This window comes from Xiphophorus hellerii, chromosome 9 (genome assembly GCF_003331165.1).
Source record: "Xiphophorus hellerii strain 12219 chromosome 9, Xiphophorus_hellerii-4.1, whole genome shotgun sequence".
In the NCBI taxonomy this organism is placed as follows: Eukaryota; Metazoa; Chordata; class Actinopteri; order Cyprinodontiformes; family Poeciliidae; genus Xiphophorus; species Xiphophorus hellerii.
Window position 1 is genome coordinate 16,098,806 of NC_045680.1, and position 18,780 is coordinate 16,117,585.

Consider the following 18,780-nt stretch of genomic DNA (forward strand, 5'->3'; position numbering starts at 1 on the left):
TAAGAGGAGCAAAACGCAGGCCTTGGAGGTATAATTAAACATTGGGGAAGCAAGAGAGTATGAATGCATTAAAAGGTGGCTGAAAAAGACTAAACACACTGTAGTGCTGCGGTTTTAGCTGTGCAGACAGAGCTGTTATTAGTCATAGCGCAAAGTCCTGCAGCTGTTAATGTACGATGATATAATTTATGTCGTGCACCTGTTACTACTCGAACAATATCCTACTGTGAAGTGATATGTTTTCTTCTGGGTTATGTAGGCTATGTGACAATACATTTGAAAGCAAAACGATTTGTGTTAGTCTGCTCTGCACACCACAGTGTTGAAATACGAATTATTTTATAAAATGGTGTTTCAACTGTGTGCCACAGTGTGTTGCTGCTGGGTTGCTGTAAAGATGGAGCACAATACTACAATAGTCAGCGTAGTGGTGTCTGGCACACACCCACAGGACAACTGTTAATACATTTCACTTGCCTGCTTTGCTCCCACTGCCCATTCAAAGGAATTCCTCTTTTTCTAGACAGAAAAAAAAAGATTGTAATGTTATTACAGCTGTTTATAAAGACCAAGAAAGTCTCTGCTACGAGGCATGCATAACATTGCAAAAACTGTATTTCAAATCTTAACAAGGTCAAATATTAGAAATATAGATATGTGTTTATATTCAGAGAAAAATACTTGTATGTTGAAAAAAAATGCTCTAACCTTAGAAGAGCTTGGAAGTGTTTACCAAAAACATTCTTCATTGCTCTTAAATTAGTTAATTCAGGTATAGCAAACCTATAAACATAAATCTGGCTTCCTCTCTACGATGTTTTCATTAACTTTCTGACTGTGGCCCATTATGCGTCTGATGTCTGGTGGAATAAAACTCCCAGTGTTGACTGGCTTAAACATAGCGTACTGATATAAATTTGAGTGAAGAGTTTGTTCATGACCAAAGAAAATTTGAAAGGACAGGGCCTTGCAATACAGGAGGTCACTTGATTCAACTGTTTCCTAAAATGAGCCTGTAATTTCATCCATGTACTCATGGCAATCACTCCGACTTCATTAGCTCCACTGCTTATTCCTTTTGCTACCTTTTGCTTTGCTGAAATTAGTAACAAAGGAACAACTTTGAAGTGCTGTGGTATGAGAAACTATCAAAAAAACACACAAAAAAACATAAAAAGAAAATGAGGATAAGGAGTCAGTTAATTTTGTCCTGATACTTCACCAACAAGAAGTGATTTATTGCATAGTTTAGTTTAAGAGACGTTGAAGTGGCCATTAATGTGAAACTGCAGCTGACATAAGTACATAGCTGTTAGTCATTAATAACCCAAAGCGCCCCCATTGCCAACATCAAACATTTTCTCAGAGGAGAATAAAGTTGGAGCTGGAGGCTGTGACTTATTTCCAACCCTGATTTCATCTGATTACATGAAATAAAAACTGCTAACTAGGCTTGAGTCAGAGTCGCGCATCAAATATAAGTGTGTTCACCTGTGACTAAATTCCAGTTTCAAACTCAAGTATTTTTCTCTCATAAGAACTCGTTCAGTTGTAAATGTCCTGGAGGAATTCAATAGGAAAACGGGAAACACAAATGGGGTTTTGTGCATTTCTGTGTCCAAAAGTCGAAGTAGAGAGCATACAGTTTTAATCAATCTTTGACAGCTAAGAAAAACACCACTGCCACATAGGGATCAAATACATTTTATATTTGTTTATCTGCAGTGTCATGGCACCAGAGATTTGGTGTTTGATGGAACTAGTTTTAAAAAAATCAAAAGCTAAGAAAGAAAACTTTACAGTGTTATCCTTGTACTCTCATATCTAAAATAACACACTGACTCTCAAATCCAACCAAAGTAGGCAGTTTGTGGAACAATTTCAATTAATCTCATGATATAAATCTGCACTCTGGTCTCTGGATGTACAGTCTAAGCACCTAATATTTCATTTGTTGTTGTAAACATAAACACAGCACATGTTTATTTTATTTTATTCTGGTAGCAGTGGTCTTTCCTTTGAAAAGGAGGGAATAGAGAGCAGTAATGAAAAAGAGTAAGTAAAGCATGTTTAATTTGTGTTCTGCCTGTTGGTTGAAGATATTTTCATCTTTTTTTCCATTAGAGCGACATAAGTAAAAATAACTGGAACATTTAATGATATAAGGTATTTTAATCAATCAGTTTTCAATCTTCAAAAGAAAACAACTCTTTTCATCAAAATGCACAGACTCCTGAGTTGCGACTCTCTGACTTTGTCTCCGAGGTTGCAGAGCAGATTTTCATACTTTTCCTACATTCTGTTTCATAATGTTGTTGCTGCTTGAGTGCAACTTAAATGGTTGCCTTGGCAAAGTTTTTTTTTTTAATTGGATTTTTCTTAGGTTAAAATACTCATGACTGTGGGAGACCACTCAAAAGCTGCAGCTTGTGATTCTTGAAGTAGTTTATTGATTTTTGAAGAATACTTTGCATCGTTAGGATCATTATTGCCACAATGAGCTGCTGAACCATTCTTCATTCTGTCTGGGCTTTGTTTTTCTGCAGCTCCACATGCCTCAAAGTAGAAAATCTGAGACACTCAGCAAGTTATCTACTTTTTTCCATGTCTATGTCTCCATAAAACTTTGTTTGGGAATGAATCTGACTTATCCCGATTACATGCATTACTGTTTACCCTAAATGATACAACATAGTTCCTATGTTGACAAAACCTTCTTGCTGCTTCTGGTTCTCCTTAAAGGAATGGTTTAAACTTTTTGTTATGTGAACTTCTGTGAAGGTATTAGTCATAGTTCCCTGAACTGGAGTAGAAAGATGCCAGTCCATCACAGTGAAACACAAAGACAAAGAACAAACAGCCATGGACTCACTCTTAAGGCCAATTCAGAGAGATAAACTAGCAGTCATGTCTTTAACCATGGGAGGAAGTGTGTTCCCCCATGCATGCATGAGAGACCGTGCAGGCTCCATGCAGAAAGGCTCCAGGCCAGGATTTGAACCAAGGACCTTCTTGTTGCTCCAGCATGTGGCCCTCACATGGATTTTGCAATTTAAAGCAATTTAAAGAGAACATGTTTGTCTTCATGGAATACAACAGTACATCAGTGTATATTTAAAGTGTGCACTTGCACAAGACTGTGGAATTTAGCACTGTTTTTACAGTGAAGTTATTTCCAAATTAATGCTCATTGCTTAAAACTGCGGTCTGTCGAACTGCCCCATCTACTGCAACTCATCAGTCCACCTCTTATCCTTCAAGAGTGGAGTTTTGTGAAAGCATGTCACTTATGCAACAGCTTCGTAGATGGTATGTTGTTTGGAAATTATTCTGCTCAATTTGGTGAACCAGTTAGTGGGCAGATTGGTGCTGCCATCAGCCTCTCCCAGTTTAATTTCAAATGGTAACAAGGACCTTGTTTGTCTTGGAAAAACTGAAAAATTTAACACAGTGCTCCTGTGAAAATGCAGATAGTTGATATTTGCAAATATATAGCAAATAAGACTCACTACAATAAAACATCTTGCTAATACAGGTAAGGGAACTATAATTCTTTCTCACTTCAAAAATCCAAAATGTCCCTTGAACTGCTTAATTATTGCTGCACATCCTTACTGTTGCATTAAAGAGGATAGCTGCTCAGCTTAGCAGTGCATGGTTGTATTCAAATACTGGTGCTACATTTTTTGCACCTAGTCCCACTGTTTTAATGAAAGAGTAAGTCTTGCTGAAAGATGAATAAGGCTGATGGCAGAAACTGCAGAGAATTAATAAGAGAGAGACAGAAACTAATCTAAAATGAGAGGAAGAGCAGAAAAGTATAATGATGGAGAGATGAGAAGTCAATGAGGGATGGCTTCTCAGGTATGTTTACTCTAGTTTGCTTTATGTGTGCTTTCAATTGTATGTAAAGCATGAATTAATTTTTCAATGGAAGAGATGTCTCAAATGTCTGTCAGCAGCAACACAGTTTTTCCGGTCTTTCTCAGGAGAACTGGAAAGAAAGGAGAACATGTGGATAAGGTGCTGAAGAAGGATTGAAAACGTTCAACGGGACCGGGTAGAAAACTGGAGTAGAGGACAAAAGAGCTAAAAGAGAACTTAAAGTAATAAAATGATTGATGGAAAAGACTATTACAGTGAAAGAGACAAGAGTGATGCAACAATGAGAAAAAAGAAAAAGGTGATTAATCAGACATGGAATCTAGAGAGGGCACGGAAAACATTGAAAATCTGATAATTGGTCGGAAAAATGAAGAATGTGTGGATAAGAATGGAACGGAAAATGTGACTGCATGCTCGGAACGATAGACATTTGGTCACGATAAAGCATGAAGACAACATGGTGAAGGTCAGGATCGCAGATTAAAAGAACCTGAGATGTGGTTTTCCTTCGCAGTCAGAAGCAGTTTTCAGTCCAGACCGTCTCTTTTCTAATTGATCCAGTCATACAGCTGTGTTTTCTTTGCTGGTTAAAGATGCACAGCATAAACAACGATGCTCCATTACATCTTTCCTATTTGATATGTTAACTAATGAAATGTGATTTCCAAACTTCCAACAATTCTATAGCATCTGTATCAAATACAGTTTATTTTTTAATTGCATAAACTGTCAACTCTCCCTAAGCTGTTGGGCTAATTATTTAAATATGTACTTCTGAGTGATTTTTTTTTCTGTCCCTCAAAGAGTTTTAGACATTCAAAGTCCTCCGATTTGCTGCTGCCTCATGTATAATCAGTTACAATCATAAAAAAATCTATCCTCCTCTCCCATGTCTTACTATGGAAATAAGAGAAACCATTCAATACTTTTTGTTAATGCTGTTTGATAGAACCTATGTATTCAGTGTATTCTCAGTAAGATTAAAATTTGGATTGACTAATGGTCAATTTATATGTGAATGTGAGCTCCAGTTCTTCATGATCCACTTACTTTTTTTTTTTTTTTTTTAGAAAATCCTGACATTATCATTTTGGACTCACCAAAACAAAACAATCACAGATGGTTCTTCAACTATAAAATCCTTCTGCCATTCAAAAATACTCATTTCTAAGTGGCATAAATAAGAAAAGAGGGTTAGTGAATAGTTCAATGTATTTGAAGATTATTTATTAGTATCAAGACTTTGCATCCAATGGGCATATTTCCAACGTCCCAAAAGGCAAATGAAAGATGCTTAAAGGAAAAATTGGAATTAGAACTAAATGTCAAAGCTGGTAAAATATAGGAAGATCTCTGTGTAAACAGTCACAAAGGAATTAAAAGCCATTTTTGGAAGGAATGCATTTATGAATTAACAATGCAATAAATAAATATCCCTTCAGTAAATAATTAAACAGCAACTTTATCCAAATATTGACTTGTGTGATTGTGTATTTAGGAGTACAATACGTTGTGCAGTTTCATTTGTTGTGGTATTAGGTGACTGGAACTATTATTAAAAATGCCTTGTTTATTAATTTTGCTTCTACTATACTTCCAAGGAAATATGCAATGTTTTGAAGAACTATGGAAAAAAGCACATAGAGAAGTAAAAATAAATCAAAATAAATAAATATATGATTTATATAAATCATATATAAATCATATATTTATACATAAGATATAAAAAATTTTCATATATATAAATAATATAGATATCATATTTAAGATAGTTGTCAACTACATTTTTTCTGCAGACGAGATGGTTCACCACTATTCTTCCTGGTTTTAATAAAGTGGTGATAACATCTTAACCTAATTTCCTTCATCAGTTTATTTGTTTAATATTTACTGATGATAATTTGACCACTTGAAGCAAAAAAGCAAAAATAAAAAATACAGGATGTTTTTATAGAACTGGACTACATTCACTGCATCAGTCAGAGTTGTCTAAATCGGTGCCAACTGAACCAATTCAATCAAAGCAATGTTTTCTAATTAACTTAATTAAATCCCGGCGTTGCTTTCTGTATTTAATTTTTTTTTTTGTCTTTTACAGTTAGCAGTAAAATACCAGGCATTCCACGCACTCCCTTACTCAATTTTAATATATACTTGGGGGAAAACTGACTTTGGCAGTGAAGCAGTAAAATATGTTGGAGCATGTCACAGCCTGAGGAGAAAACCGGAGATACAACACATGAAAATGTATTGAGTCTCTTCAAAATCTGCCCTGAATTCTGATCTGTATTCATCCTCTTCTGTACTTTATATGTCGATTAATTGTAGAATGTGTTGTGTGCAGAAGCAATTTATTGTATTTAATATAGACCTTATACAGTGTCTGAATGTGTTGTCCTTGGTTGTACTTATGAAGTAGTTGAGATACAGAATGATCGCAAGCAAGTGAAACCAGACAGAAAAAACTATCCTGAACCTGGGAGTGAAAGACAAACCTGATGGCTAAAACGAAGAAGGAATGGAAAAAAAAACAAAACAAAGGGGAAGAAGGGGGACAGGCGGCCTGTCAGCCCCTGAAAGATAAAGATTGGAGTGTGAGGGAGGGACTGAATCAGGCGAGGAATAAATGGAGAGAAGAGAGGGCTCGAGTGAAAATGAGCAGGAGAATACAGAGAGGGAGGAAGTGCCCTGTCTCACTCTCATCAGTCAGAGTGTTGGCCATCCTGTGGCAGAGGATGCCGTTGTCACCACGACGGATTCCTGCTGTCCGTATTCTGCTTACCTCCAAGAATATTACTGATGTACACAAAGAAAACACACGCAGTGGGGAGAGAGACACATATTCAGGAAAGGCAAATGTGTCTTTCCTGAAGGGACAAACACACAACTGTACTGGTGTCAAGAAGCACACAGACAGATATTCTGATGTGAGAATTAGATTTTTTTTTGTTACTGACCTTAGAATGTCAGAAGATCTGGGTTTAATCTCGATTTTCAGATTGGTTCTTATTTCAGTTTTAAAGTTTGCAGCTTTATTTATTTCTCAGTCAGTTTAGCAAAAAAAAAAAAACTGATTTAAAAAAAAAACAGAACAAGAAAAATAGTCCAACTGCCTCCTCATTCGTAAATGAAAGGCGGCAGATTTCTCAAGAAAATATTTCTTTTCAAGCATGTGCGCTCTGTGGACTTCACTGAGTCGCTTTATTATAGTCTAAGCTTTCTGTTGTTCTTTGACCAGCATAATATCATTCCATTCAGATTGTCTTTTGGATGCGTTTTCCCTTTGCAATGCCAGGCACATCTACACACTGTTGTTGGTGTGAAATAAGTTTTGGTGTTTTATACACACATAGATACAGGGACATCATACTGCTGCAAGCATCCACGGAGTCTCATTATTCTGACACTGTGCATCATTATTCATTGGCACACCTACATCCATGCAAACAGCAGGAAAAGGAGCATATAGCAAATATACACGCAGTTATGCCCATTTGGCAGTTGTGCATAGACCTAGTGAAATGATAAAATTACCCGACATAAACACACACGCAGAGACAGTGATGCTGCATTACTTATCCTAGACGTAAATGCCTCATTACTGTGTCAACACACACTCTGTCTGTGCAACTGAAACCTTTTTCATTTGATTATTCTTGCTTGCATGGAAACCACAGAGATAAATAGCAACATATGTGGCTATGTTGAGCAACAGATGCTCAACTGGAGACATTTTGCAGAATTGAATGTCAAAGTGTGTCATGAACTAAATCCTCTGTCGTTTGTCTTTTTTTTTAAATCTTTGCAGTACTACGAAATGTCCTACGGTCTCAACATTGAGATGCACAAACAGGTAGGAAAAATTGTGTTTACCATGTTTTGATATGTTTGTGTAGAAAGGCTTTTGCTGGAATATTTGCAGGGTATGTGTTTAGGGGTTGTTAGTACAACTCTGGCTTTTTGTAGAGGCAGCTTTCATTGAACAAGAGAAGAGGTACAATACAACAGCCATTGCTCATGAGAGACATTTGTGCATGTGAGCTTTCATGCTTTAATATTTGTGTTAAAAAAGTGAATCTGAATTGTAAGCCCAACTATAAGTCAGAACATGAAATGCTCAATGTAATGGCTAGACATGGGCTAATGTGAGGCTCTGATAGTAGCAAAGTAATAATTAAATGATAATGTAGTAATATTGTGATTATTTTCCTTATGGATTACTTCACAATGGCAGATATATACATATACATGATAAACATCAACTAAATTTAAAGGCAGTTCTAAATGTAATGGGATTAATTGGAAAATATGTGAGAATAAATATATTTGAGTGTTACCTGTGTGGTCATTATTTTAAACATCAATGGCTGACAGTCCAGGAATGTTCCAGGCTAATCAGTGCCTTTCAATCACACTTGCTATTGAGAAACACTAAAGATAACCCATTTGTATAGTTGGTCATGTTACCTTGACTGCTGTTTTGATACATTACATCGACTCGGAATACAACATACAATTTACCAAAATGGTTTACACTTTTGAGCTTACTTTCATTTAAGTTTAAATTGACTCTTGTTTCTTCAGAGTGACTCTAAGTTAGTTCTGAAATCTTTGTAACTTCAGTCTAAGACTCTCAAGACTCCCAGTTGGACTTCCGACTTCAGGCAGACTTCTTGTTTAGGTTTTGCTACTTTATCCCTCAAAATGCCAACTCATGAAAACAAATGAAATATACCATTAAAACAGATCGTTCAACAAAAATCAGATCCAATAAAGTAGCCATTTCTTAAAGAAGATGCTTGTTTCCCCAGCGGTATTTGGAAAACTTGAAGGTGTTTACCGAGTTGGTATTTTATCTAAAATATTTAAGAACCTCTGCTCTGCAGGATAATGCAGTTAGTAATACTCCTAGATTCATGCAAAGACTAGATGTGCAGCTGAACCCTGCGAGGGAAGGTCATTGTGAATTGTGTAATGTTTCCACTTGTCCTTGCTGAGATCTGGTAGTCTTGAATGAAGACATTTGTCTCATGAGCAGTGTGTGCTCTCAGGTGCCTGCAGCTGCTTGTCAATCCCCATACTAATTGCTGTCTGGGTCACGCTACAGGAGAAGTAGACAGTCAAATTGCATACAGAGAGCGACAGGCAGACAGTCAGATAAATGTCGACGTAGAAGGACAAAAAGGCAGACGCGAAACCTGTTCTAGTTGATAGACCTTCCTGCAGATAGACAGAATCATTATCCAGTTGAATGGCATTTCCTTTAAGGTGACTGCCTGTGTCTTCCTCCCTCCCTCTCTATATCTATCTATCTGTCATGCTAACTGGCTCTCTGTGGCGGAGCCAGGCACTGTCACGGAGGACAAGACAAGAAGGGGTTTATTTTTCACTTTTACAATGAGCTCTTGGCGTACACCTTCAGAAAGCAGCTCATTGTTTGAAACCGTCTCTGAGACGCCTTCCAATAAAAGGCTCTGTGCTCTGCACTTTCACCTCATAATTATCACGTCATTTAGCTATCGAGGTAATTATAGCAAAGAGATATCAAACATCGGATTTACAAACACAGAGTTCAAGCTGGATGCACGGAGTTTTGTGTTGCTCTGCTGGTTTATGTTGCCTTGTGCTTTGAGTTTAAGGTGAGGCATCTGTCAAAAACTAATCAATCACTTAAAAAACTGAAACCTGTCATCGACTCCTACATACGTAGTAAATTTGCCATTATGGCTTGTTTTCTAAGTTTTGCTTGGTAAACCTTTATATAAGGTGTGCTGAAAAGATTGAAAGATGTCTCTCCAGGTTTTGTTCAAATTCATTATTTCTAGGACAGATGATGGGGAAACCACCTAAAGCAAAACTTATCTGGTGGGAATTTAATCAGTTCAGAATACATTTTTAACAATAACTCCATGCTTATGCTTTGAAAGAATGATAAATACTTGAAATGCAAGCTGTGTAGTGTGTTGTGGTTGACAATGAGCTGCAATATTTGCAGAGAACTTTCTGTATTAAGTTTGCTATTTGTAGGGTGCCCATAGACCATGCTTTTTTTGTGTGGATCTAAAATGCATACAAGAGTGTTTTTTTTTTTTAACATGGTGCCCTTGCCTAGCGACATCTGCAAGAGGGACCATTACAGCACATTTATTACTTAAACTATTTCTTCATTTGTTTTGGGAGCATGTTTACTGGTTGGGTTACTTCTTAGGACCATTTCTGTTTGAAAATTTGTAATTCAGGTGTTTGTTTAAATTTGCAGACAGGAAATAAAGATTTGTAATGTATTACACAGACTTAATAGACATGACAGGACTTGACATTCCACAAAATATAATTATTTTCATATTTAGACCTATGTAATGGGTTAATATACCAACATACATTCTGAGATAGGAAACAGCAGGACTGTGCTGATAGTAAGGAGTCCTTATTTATCCATCAGCATCGTCTGCAACGAGTAACACATCAGCAACACAAAATCTAAGAAGACTGATTATGTCCCTTTCATTTCTAGCTAAGGAAATGTGTTGCCATTAAATGTCTGTATGATGTTTAAAAAATAACAGAGAACATATGAAAACATATTTTCAACCAGTGATAAAGAGGAATAATCCATCTTCTTTGAAGAAGATACTATATTGATATTTACTGCGATTTACTGAAATATAATCAAATGTTTCTTCTTTAGAATATAAAATTCAACCCCAAATCCAAGGATGGACTGTGTGAAGCCTTGACTTCATGTATGAATGGCTGCTTTGTTGCCAAACATAATGTCAGGGTTGTACTTTAGTCAGAAGAGAAACTGACTCTGCAGGAAGGGAAGGGATTAAAAGACACAGAGGGAGGAAGTTGGATGGTTGGCAAAACAGCCAGGGAGAGCTAGCCTGTCAGCTCCTGTCGCCAAAAAAAGGAAATGTACAGCGGTGCTGGCTTTACCTCTTAGAGAGGGAGAGTGGGAAGGATGACAGAGGCAAGAAGGCCAAGTAAGGGGTGCGTGTGGAAAATGGAGGGAACAGAAGGAGGAAAAGTGAAGATAGTGGAAATGACAGCGGACCAAAGAGTTGTATTCAGGCAAATGAGAGTTCAAAAGAGAGAGAGAAGTAATCTCCAGAGTACATTGACGTCAGTGGTTAGTGAGGAAGGATAGAAGAAGAGTCACCAGGGGAAATATGAGATCGAAAGGAAAGGTAGAAGAGTTATGTCAGAATATAGTGGAGTATCCTGAAAAATACTATGAGTAAGACAGGAGAGTATATGTAGTCAATTTGCACACACTTATATATATAATGAGAGAAGAAAGGTGTACAATTTAACTTAAATATTTTCTAGGTTGGATATGGATACCTTAGAAGATAGTAATAATTGGCATTATTGTATTTCTAGGCTTTATTTCATATTCCTTCCTGTTCTTCCTTGCTTTTGTTTTTTCTTCCTTTGTCCCTTCCTCCATTCTTTTATTTCCTCTCCTTGTATATTGTATGTAATGAGTTCACCATCTCATGCAATCCTGGTGTCCTAAAGGCAATCCCTGTGAGCAGGATATTTTACTAGAAGTATATATTTGTTATTATTGCAGTTTGAGTGGTTTATGCATGTAATAATAAGGCATCATGTTAGGGCAGGGATCTCAAACTCAGTTTCATATCAAAAATCTCAATGTTCTTAAAAGGCCTGTTGTGCCAGAATGTATTGATAAAACCCATTAAATTGTTAAAATATTAATAAATAGTTGTGATTGGATTTTGTGAATTATGTGGTGTTTTTGTAATCAAAATCACAGATTTTGTGGAGCTAATTTAGAAATATTTGTAAGGAAGTTTTATAATATTTGTGCTAATATACGATGTTAAATGTGACTTTTTATTACTCTACATATCGGTCACAGACTATAACTTCTGTTGGTGTACAATTTAAATGACAATTCAAATTAGTGTGTTTGATAATTCAGATACATTGACTAAATAACAGGTCACATGTTTAATTGAATCTCCTAAACTCAAGGCCTGGGGGCCAAATATGGCCCGCCGTAGCTTTTTATTTGGCCCTCTACAGTCCAAATTACATCAATAAGGCCCTCCATCTTTTCACAAGTCCACAAAATTCAAACAAAATTAACAGACCCCCATATATTCTGGATTTTATTGCAAATTTCTCATAGTTGGTAAAAAACATTGGGTTTAATTGACTGCTGCATCAGCCTTAGTTGACGTCAAGTTAGTGTTGCATTTAATGAAAAGGCATTAAATACCTTAAAGGTCACATTTATGTTTTACGTATAATACTGGCAGATGGTTTGTTAAATAACTTTGTATTTAAGGTACTGAATCCACCGTGTGTTTATGATTTTGTGTATCTGTCCGTCAGTTTCACACCTATCACATTATAAACACTGAGGTTCGACTGGGTGTCCTGGATTCATTGTGTGGAGGTGTTTAGCTAGCTGGATAGCTGAATGGAGTTTTCTGTGAGGCCAGTACAATAGGTGTACAAAAGAAGGTTAGTGTGTTTTTAAAAAGACTCTGATAAGAGGAAGAGGGGGAAGAAAGAGCATGGCAGAGAAAAATGCAGTTAACCGTGGAAGAGGAACTGATAAAAGACAGCAGGGATGAGAAGGGAAATAGGAGAAAGAGATTAATTGAACGGATGAAAGAGGAGAGGGTAAACAGGAAGGATGGAGCTTTAGAAGTGACAGAAAAAGACCTTATGGAACAGATGAAGCGGGGAAAAACGAGCTGGAGATGAAAATGAGAGCCAAGAAAAGAAAAGTAATAGAGAGGAAAAAGGAAAAAAGGGGGGAAGAAGCTGAAGGATAGGAAGACCTACAGAGAAAGACATCAAGGGAGGGAGGGGAGCTTTGAGCTGCTGCAAGAAATAATGAATCATGAATAGATTTAACAGTATCTGCTCTTATTTCCTCTCCACCTCCTTTGCTTCCCCCCCTCCAACTTACTCCCAACATCCTGTTGAGATCACTGCCGGTAGCCTCCCCCTGCCCTCTCCCTCCTTTTCTCCAACACGTGCTCAGTCATTATCAGTGGCAGGGCCATCTCATGTCTCAGCATTAATTGAGCTGTAACGGTCGTCTCTCGCCTTCCTACCCTTCCTTTGAGCTTCTTTTGATTATTTTCTCTCTCCGACTCACTCTCTCTGTCTCCATTTCGCTCTTTAAATTTCCACCTATGCTCTTTATCTCCAGCCCTCCTTTCTCTATTTCACTTTTCTCTTCTCTTTGTCCCTGTCTGTTTGTGATGATTGTATCCAAACAGCACAAAGGCTCAAGAAAGATAGCATCTCCTCCATTCTTTTCTAAGCTTTATGGATACAGTGACCTGCAGACACACATCACATTATCTCACTTGGTTCACTTTCATTATCATATCATAAATTCATATATCCTTGCTGAGTCCCCCCAAGCAGCGAGGGAGACTATACGGACTTTTCACTGCTTTCTGTTATTGTTCTATATTCATTGATATAGCACTTCTGGGGCTGTGGTGGTTTTTCACTGCATCCCCAGTGATGTGCATATGCACCACATGTACTTTCATTGACTTTATAATTCAGCCATGCACTGTGGCACGCAGCTGCTGGAGCAGGAGAGTTTACAGATGTGATGATGTGTTGTTGCTGTGAGGTGTGTGCTGATTAGATTGAAGCTTTTGTGTTGCCAGATAATTAATGCAGCAGGATGATGGCAGGAGGGGAGGCACGTGTCCCCTGACAGCTATCAACAAATGAATGCGGTCTGGGAAAACCTGAACACAGAGAAGATAGGAAGGCTAAAACTCCACCAGTTAAAAGAATATAAACCCCTGATTAGGGCAGCATAGCCCTTTCTATTCATTATGTATGTTTATTTTCTTTCCTTCCTTAGTGCCCTCCTATTTTTGTTTCACATTGTCATGCCAACATTTCTGTGTGAAAACAGCAAATGACGTATTGAGCTTCTGATAACAAAGCCCTTTTAGTGAAAGATACAGAAAGATACAGATTATATTAGCCAATACTAATATTACCATTTTCTAGCTAACCTACATGCACCTTCAACTTGTTTAAATACATTTTACCTTCTGAAATGGTTTGATTCTTTTGTGTCATTAATTCTCCATAGTGTTGTAAACATTTTTCAGTGAGTAATTATGCTATAGCATCATGCAATTGCTGCACCACAGCTCTCTCACACCATTTGCACCCCAGCTTCATCATGGCAAAGTAACATACCCGGTCATAACACAGCAGGGCACTGTAAATTTGAAAGCCATTGATCAAATTACTTTTTTTTCCCAGTGGGACTGCATCAAACATGACGTATAATTCAGAGACATAACAGGATCCAGTATTTCACAAAAAATATCTTCTCATTTAAAGTCATGCATTAGGTGCTCTTCAAAACCTAATGTTCATAAGAAATGATGTGGTAATTGGACTAACGAGCCGAGAGTGTGCCAAGGAAATATCCCCCACACCTTTAAACCACCAGCACAAAGCTGAACTGCTGAATCAAGGCTGGATGGCTGATTTTAAATAGATTATTAAGTCAATTTTGATCCAACCATCTGACTGCTGCAGGTGTATTGTGGACTTGTTGGACTGGGGGGCATTTTTAAAATCTGTTATTTTCAAATTTAGGTGAGCCTGTGTGAATTGTAGCTTTGGTTTCTCGGGCCTAGCTGACAGGAGTGGCACCGTGGGATCTTCATCTGCCGTACACCATCTGCTATAAGGATATTGTATTCCACATACCATGGCTGTGATAAGTGGCTATTTGAGCTGCTCTTGCCTTTTCTGTCATCTCAAATCTTCTTTTCGAACAACTAAAATCAACAAGGGATTTTGTTTTCTGCAAAAGACAGATTTTTGTTTTAAACAATATGCAGATCCAGGTTCTCAACTCTCCCAACTCTAAACCCCCATCGTGTCAAGCCCTCTTCCTTCTGACTATTGGATATGCTGACAAAAACGTGTCTGTTCTGGTGCAAGACTTCACTGCAGATAGACAGAATTTTGTTTGACAAATTACAAATGTAGTGTACAGGAAGGGGTTGGAGTCAAGTGTTTAGGCTAGGGTTAGGTTCAAATTATTGAAACATTTTAGAAACTACAAAAATGGCTTGAGAATGGTGAAGCTTAAGAAGAACAACTGGGCCTGGGAACCAAATCTCAGGTTGAGAGATGTTTTTGGATTATTGAGAAGTTTATAACGTTTGCTGAAGTGAGAGGCCGAACTGCGTTTACACATTATTTGTTGACACAAAATAGCTAATTTTGGGCAAATTTTGCATTGCATGGTGTTTCTTTCACTTATCAGTCCATCATTTCTCTGATAAACCCAACCAACTTTTTGTCCTGTACTTCATCATGTGGGCTTTGTATTACTAAGTCATAATAATTACTATGTTATGTGTGTTCAGATGTATACGTGACTTGTTTTGAAATCAACATCTCAAACTTAAAAGTGGTAATTAAGCTTACATGATTGACTTTTTGACACATGCTTTGAATGTGGTGTAGTACTGAGCTTTGACAGTAATTTCAGTTTTGTGGGAGGAATTTTTTAAGTTAGAATATAATGCTGGGTTGGTGTGGTTAAAAGCTGGGTTCATGTAAGTTGACAAATTTAAAAGAATAGGGCATTTTTTTTATTTGCTATTGTTTTGCCTGTCAGTTAAACATGTTAAAATAAAAAAGAGGTAGAAAACAAGAACAAACATCTGATTTTTAGGTTGTCTTTTTTTTCCAGATAGATGGCTGAAGATGCAAACTTAAAGATCTTTGTTTTATTAGAAAAATTGAAAAAGACAAAAACATTGTTGCTTAATTAGCAGGTAGGATATGAGAAAGAACAAATATGCTAAAACCCCAAATAATATGGGTCTTTGGTAAGTACGTAAAAAACAATGTTCTACACTTCATAAATCACAATACTTGGTAATGAATTTTAAACTATGTTAAGTGGTTCCTTTTTCTTGTAAGGATTATTTTTTCTGTATCTAAATGATTTAAGCAATTGCAAAAGTTAACTTTTTAATCATCTTTCTTCACCAAGGAGGTGTGTCCTGCTTGTTTCAGATGTATAAAGTAGCTCACAAGATTTAAATCCATGAATCAACAGTGGTGTTCCCTGTGGCAAAAATACTACACGAATGTTTTTGACAATAATTCAAATCAGTATAGGCTACCATTATAACACCTATTCACAACAAATCTTGTCTTGAGGTGCTTTACAAAAAAAGTTATTTCAAGTTAATCACACGTGCATTCTAATGAATTCTAGTAATCAATCAGTGCAGCAAGATCTGTTTATTAATCAACTCTCAAAACCCAGCAGATTCACCTCTCCTGGATGAGCATGTACATAGCAATAACCATAATTTTATTAGTTTCCTTTGGTAAAAATACACCAAATTAACTCAACATTCGGTCTTCAGACCCCGCTATCCTGCATGCTTTAAATGCATCTCTGCTGCTGCATACGTGATTCAATTGACTGAAATAAGAGCTCTCAAACTATTTAAATTGAACTGAAGTGGCTTACAGCTTGCATCATTCACCTGAACACTGCGGTAAAATTATGGCAGGGATTTTCCTTTTATCTGAGTGTGCTGTGTCTGTCTTCATGTTGGCTGTCTAAATGCATTCAATGATTTAAACACAAGAAACAAAGTTCTGCATCAGATCAATGTACTGTATCTCTCAGCTCAGTCTGTTTCTGCACCAAGGACTGCACTGGGTGTATTTGCTTGACAAATTGTCATTACATGTCATTACTGCCTTTGCAATCCTGTATTATACCCAACAGTTAATGTTTTCATTTTTATGTAAGCATAAGCCCATTTTACGACAGATGTAGTCAATTAGCTTAGCCTATAAATGTAATGTTCGGTATTTGTTGATAACGTCGCTTGTCTCTATAAAGCGGTCAAATGTGCTTGTGAGGTCAGATATGTCTTTTAAGTTCCCTGGACAGAATTTTGCAAACATGTTAAACAATGGGAATGCTGTGAAAGAGTGTATCCCATTAATGAAATGTGTCAGTTTGCCCTTGGGTTAAGTTGATTTCTACTCATTTTAAACCTTTTAGATAAAAACCTTGGAAGCGGCAGACTACTTAGTTTAAGAAATGTTGTAGACAAGATATTATTTCCATTTATCTAAATTTACATAAACTCTTGGATATGTGCAAAAATGTATATGTTAAGATATATTTGGTGCAGTTCATGGAGTGTAGGCAAGATATTAAAGGAGGCTGTGTTTGACAGTCAGGATGCTCTGCAGCCAGATTGTTTCCCCTGTGGACTCCTGAGGACAGATGAAGCAGCTGGCTGTCCTTCCTTCCTGTTCCCTCCTTTCATTTCACCAACCACACATATGAGGACGAGGACACACATGTAGGGGTGTGGGGGTGTGCATGCATGTGTGCTTCTGTTGGCCAGGGAAAAGCTGTGATTAGCACTTTGAATTTAAAGAATATAAGGGAGATAGTAAACAGAGAAATGAACAAATAGTTATAAAACAAAAAGAAGGGACTGGGTACGATAAAGAGAGAGTACAAGCAGACGAAGATGATCACATGAGAAGTTGTTTATCTAGTTGCATTGCAGAAAAAAAAAAAAAAAACCTTGTGTGTGCAGGTGCTTATCCAACTGCCTGCCTAATTAGCCAGAGCTGTCTGGCCTTTTTATGCATGTGTTTTTGTACACAGGTGTGAGTGTGCTTGGAAGCTTGGGTATGTTTGGGTGAAGTTGTGACCTGAATCCCTGGCACATGCAAGTAACATGCCTTCAGTTTCAACTCACTGCTTTGCTTCATAAAGAGATTTGGCTCCTCTCTCTCTCTGTCTCTCTCTCTCTATCTCTCTGGTCACACTCTACTCTTTTTTTCCATGTCTTCCACCAGATTTTTTTCTACCATTCTCAGAAGCCACTATGTCCGTAATCCTGTGGTTTTGATTGGATGTTTTATTTTAACTAATTTTATTTAGAGGGACGGATTAAGAGCATAGTGCACATGTGGGTCAACTAGAGCAGGCTTTGGAGAGGTCACAGCACGTTAAATATGTTTGCTTGTGTGTGTTTGCACTCTCTCTGATCAGTGGTGTATGCAGTCTCTCTCTGCACATGTTGCAGCATCTGTGCTGGGTCTGCGTGTGTATGTGTGTGTGGCTTTGATGTCTCTCCCCCTGTTCAAACTCTTTGGAGCTCAGTTGTGAATAATGGGCCATATAGAGATAGAGAGAGTATGAACAGAGTTGGATAAAATCTCAGAATTTTAGGAAATAAGTTTGGAAATATGAACCATGGAAGAATAAAGGAAAATATGAGATGAGAAAGGAAAAAATAATTACATTCTCATGGAATGTTTTAGTTAAATAGCTTTTAACTGTGACAGAGGAGCTTCAGACTGTATTTATTGTTTTATCTGTTTTGCATGTGGGTGCGTGTTTGTGTGCTTAATGTGTTTAACTATTTTATTTGCAAAATATGTTTGTTGCAAAATGAATTAATAATCATCCAATTCACATTTTTGAGACTAAATCATATTTATTAACCATTTCTCTTACTCTGATAAAGCAAAATCATTGGATTTGCACATTGTGTTGAACAGTTTAGTATTTTTTTTAAATTCTTTATAAGTTGCATATTTCCTATATTTAACTTTTTTCCTTTTGTCAGTTTTGTGGTAAGAATATTATATCATAATATTATGTGATATGATTGGCAGTAAATCAGACACAATAACTATGGGGTGTAGTGGGAGAAAGAGACCCAGACACCTGACTTCTGTAAAATTACAGCTTATATGTTACTAAAGCATCCTAATGTCTGGTCACTGTGCGTTCTTACCTTGACCAGCAAAGCTTTTTCATATCTGCTCCTTACTCATGAGTTACTT

General features: G+C 37.1%; 1 protein-coding gene across 3 annotated transcripts in view; it reads left to right on the plus strand.

The window, feature by feature from the left end:
• The window catches only part of tle2b (TLE family member 2, transcriptional corepressor b), an 80,155-nt gene that overhangs the window by 24,976 nt on the left and 36,399 nt on the right, over positions 1 to 18,780 (plus strand). For all 3 annotated transcript variants that reach the window (XM_032573250.1, XM_032573252.1, XM_032573251.1), the window contains exon 4: positions 7,694 to 7,738. In XM_032573250.1, the coding sequence (XP_032429141.1) occupies positions 7,694 to 7,738 (45 nt within the window). The remainder of the gene's footprint in view (positions 1 to 7,693; positions 7,739 to 18,780) is intronic.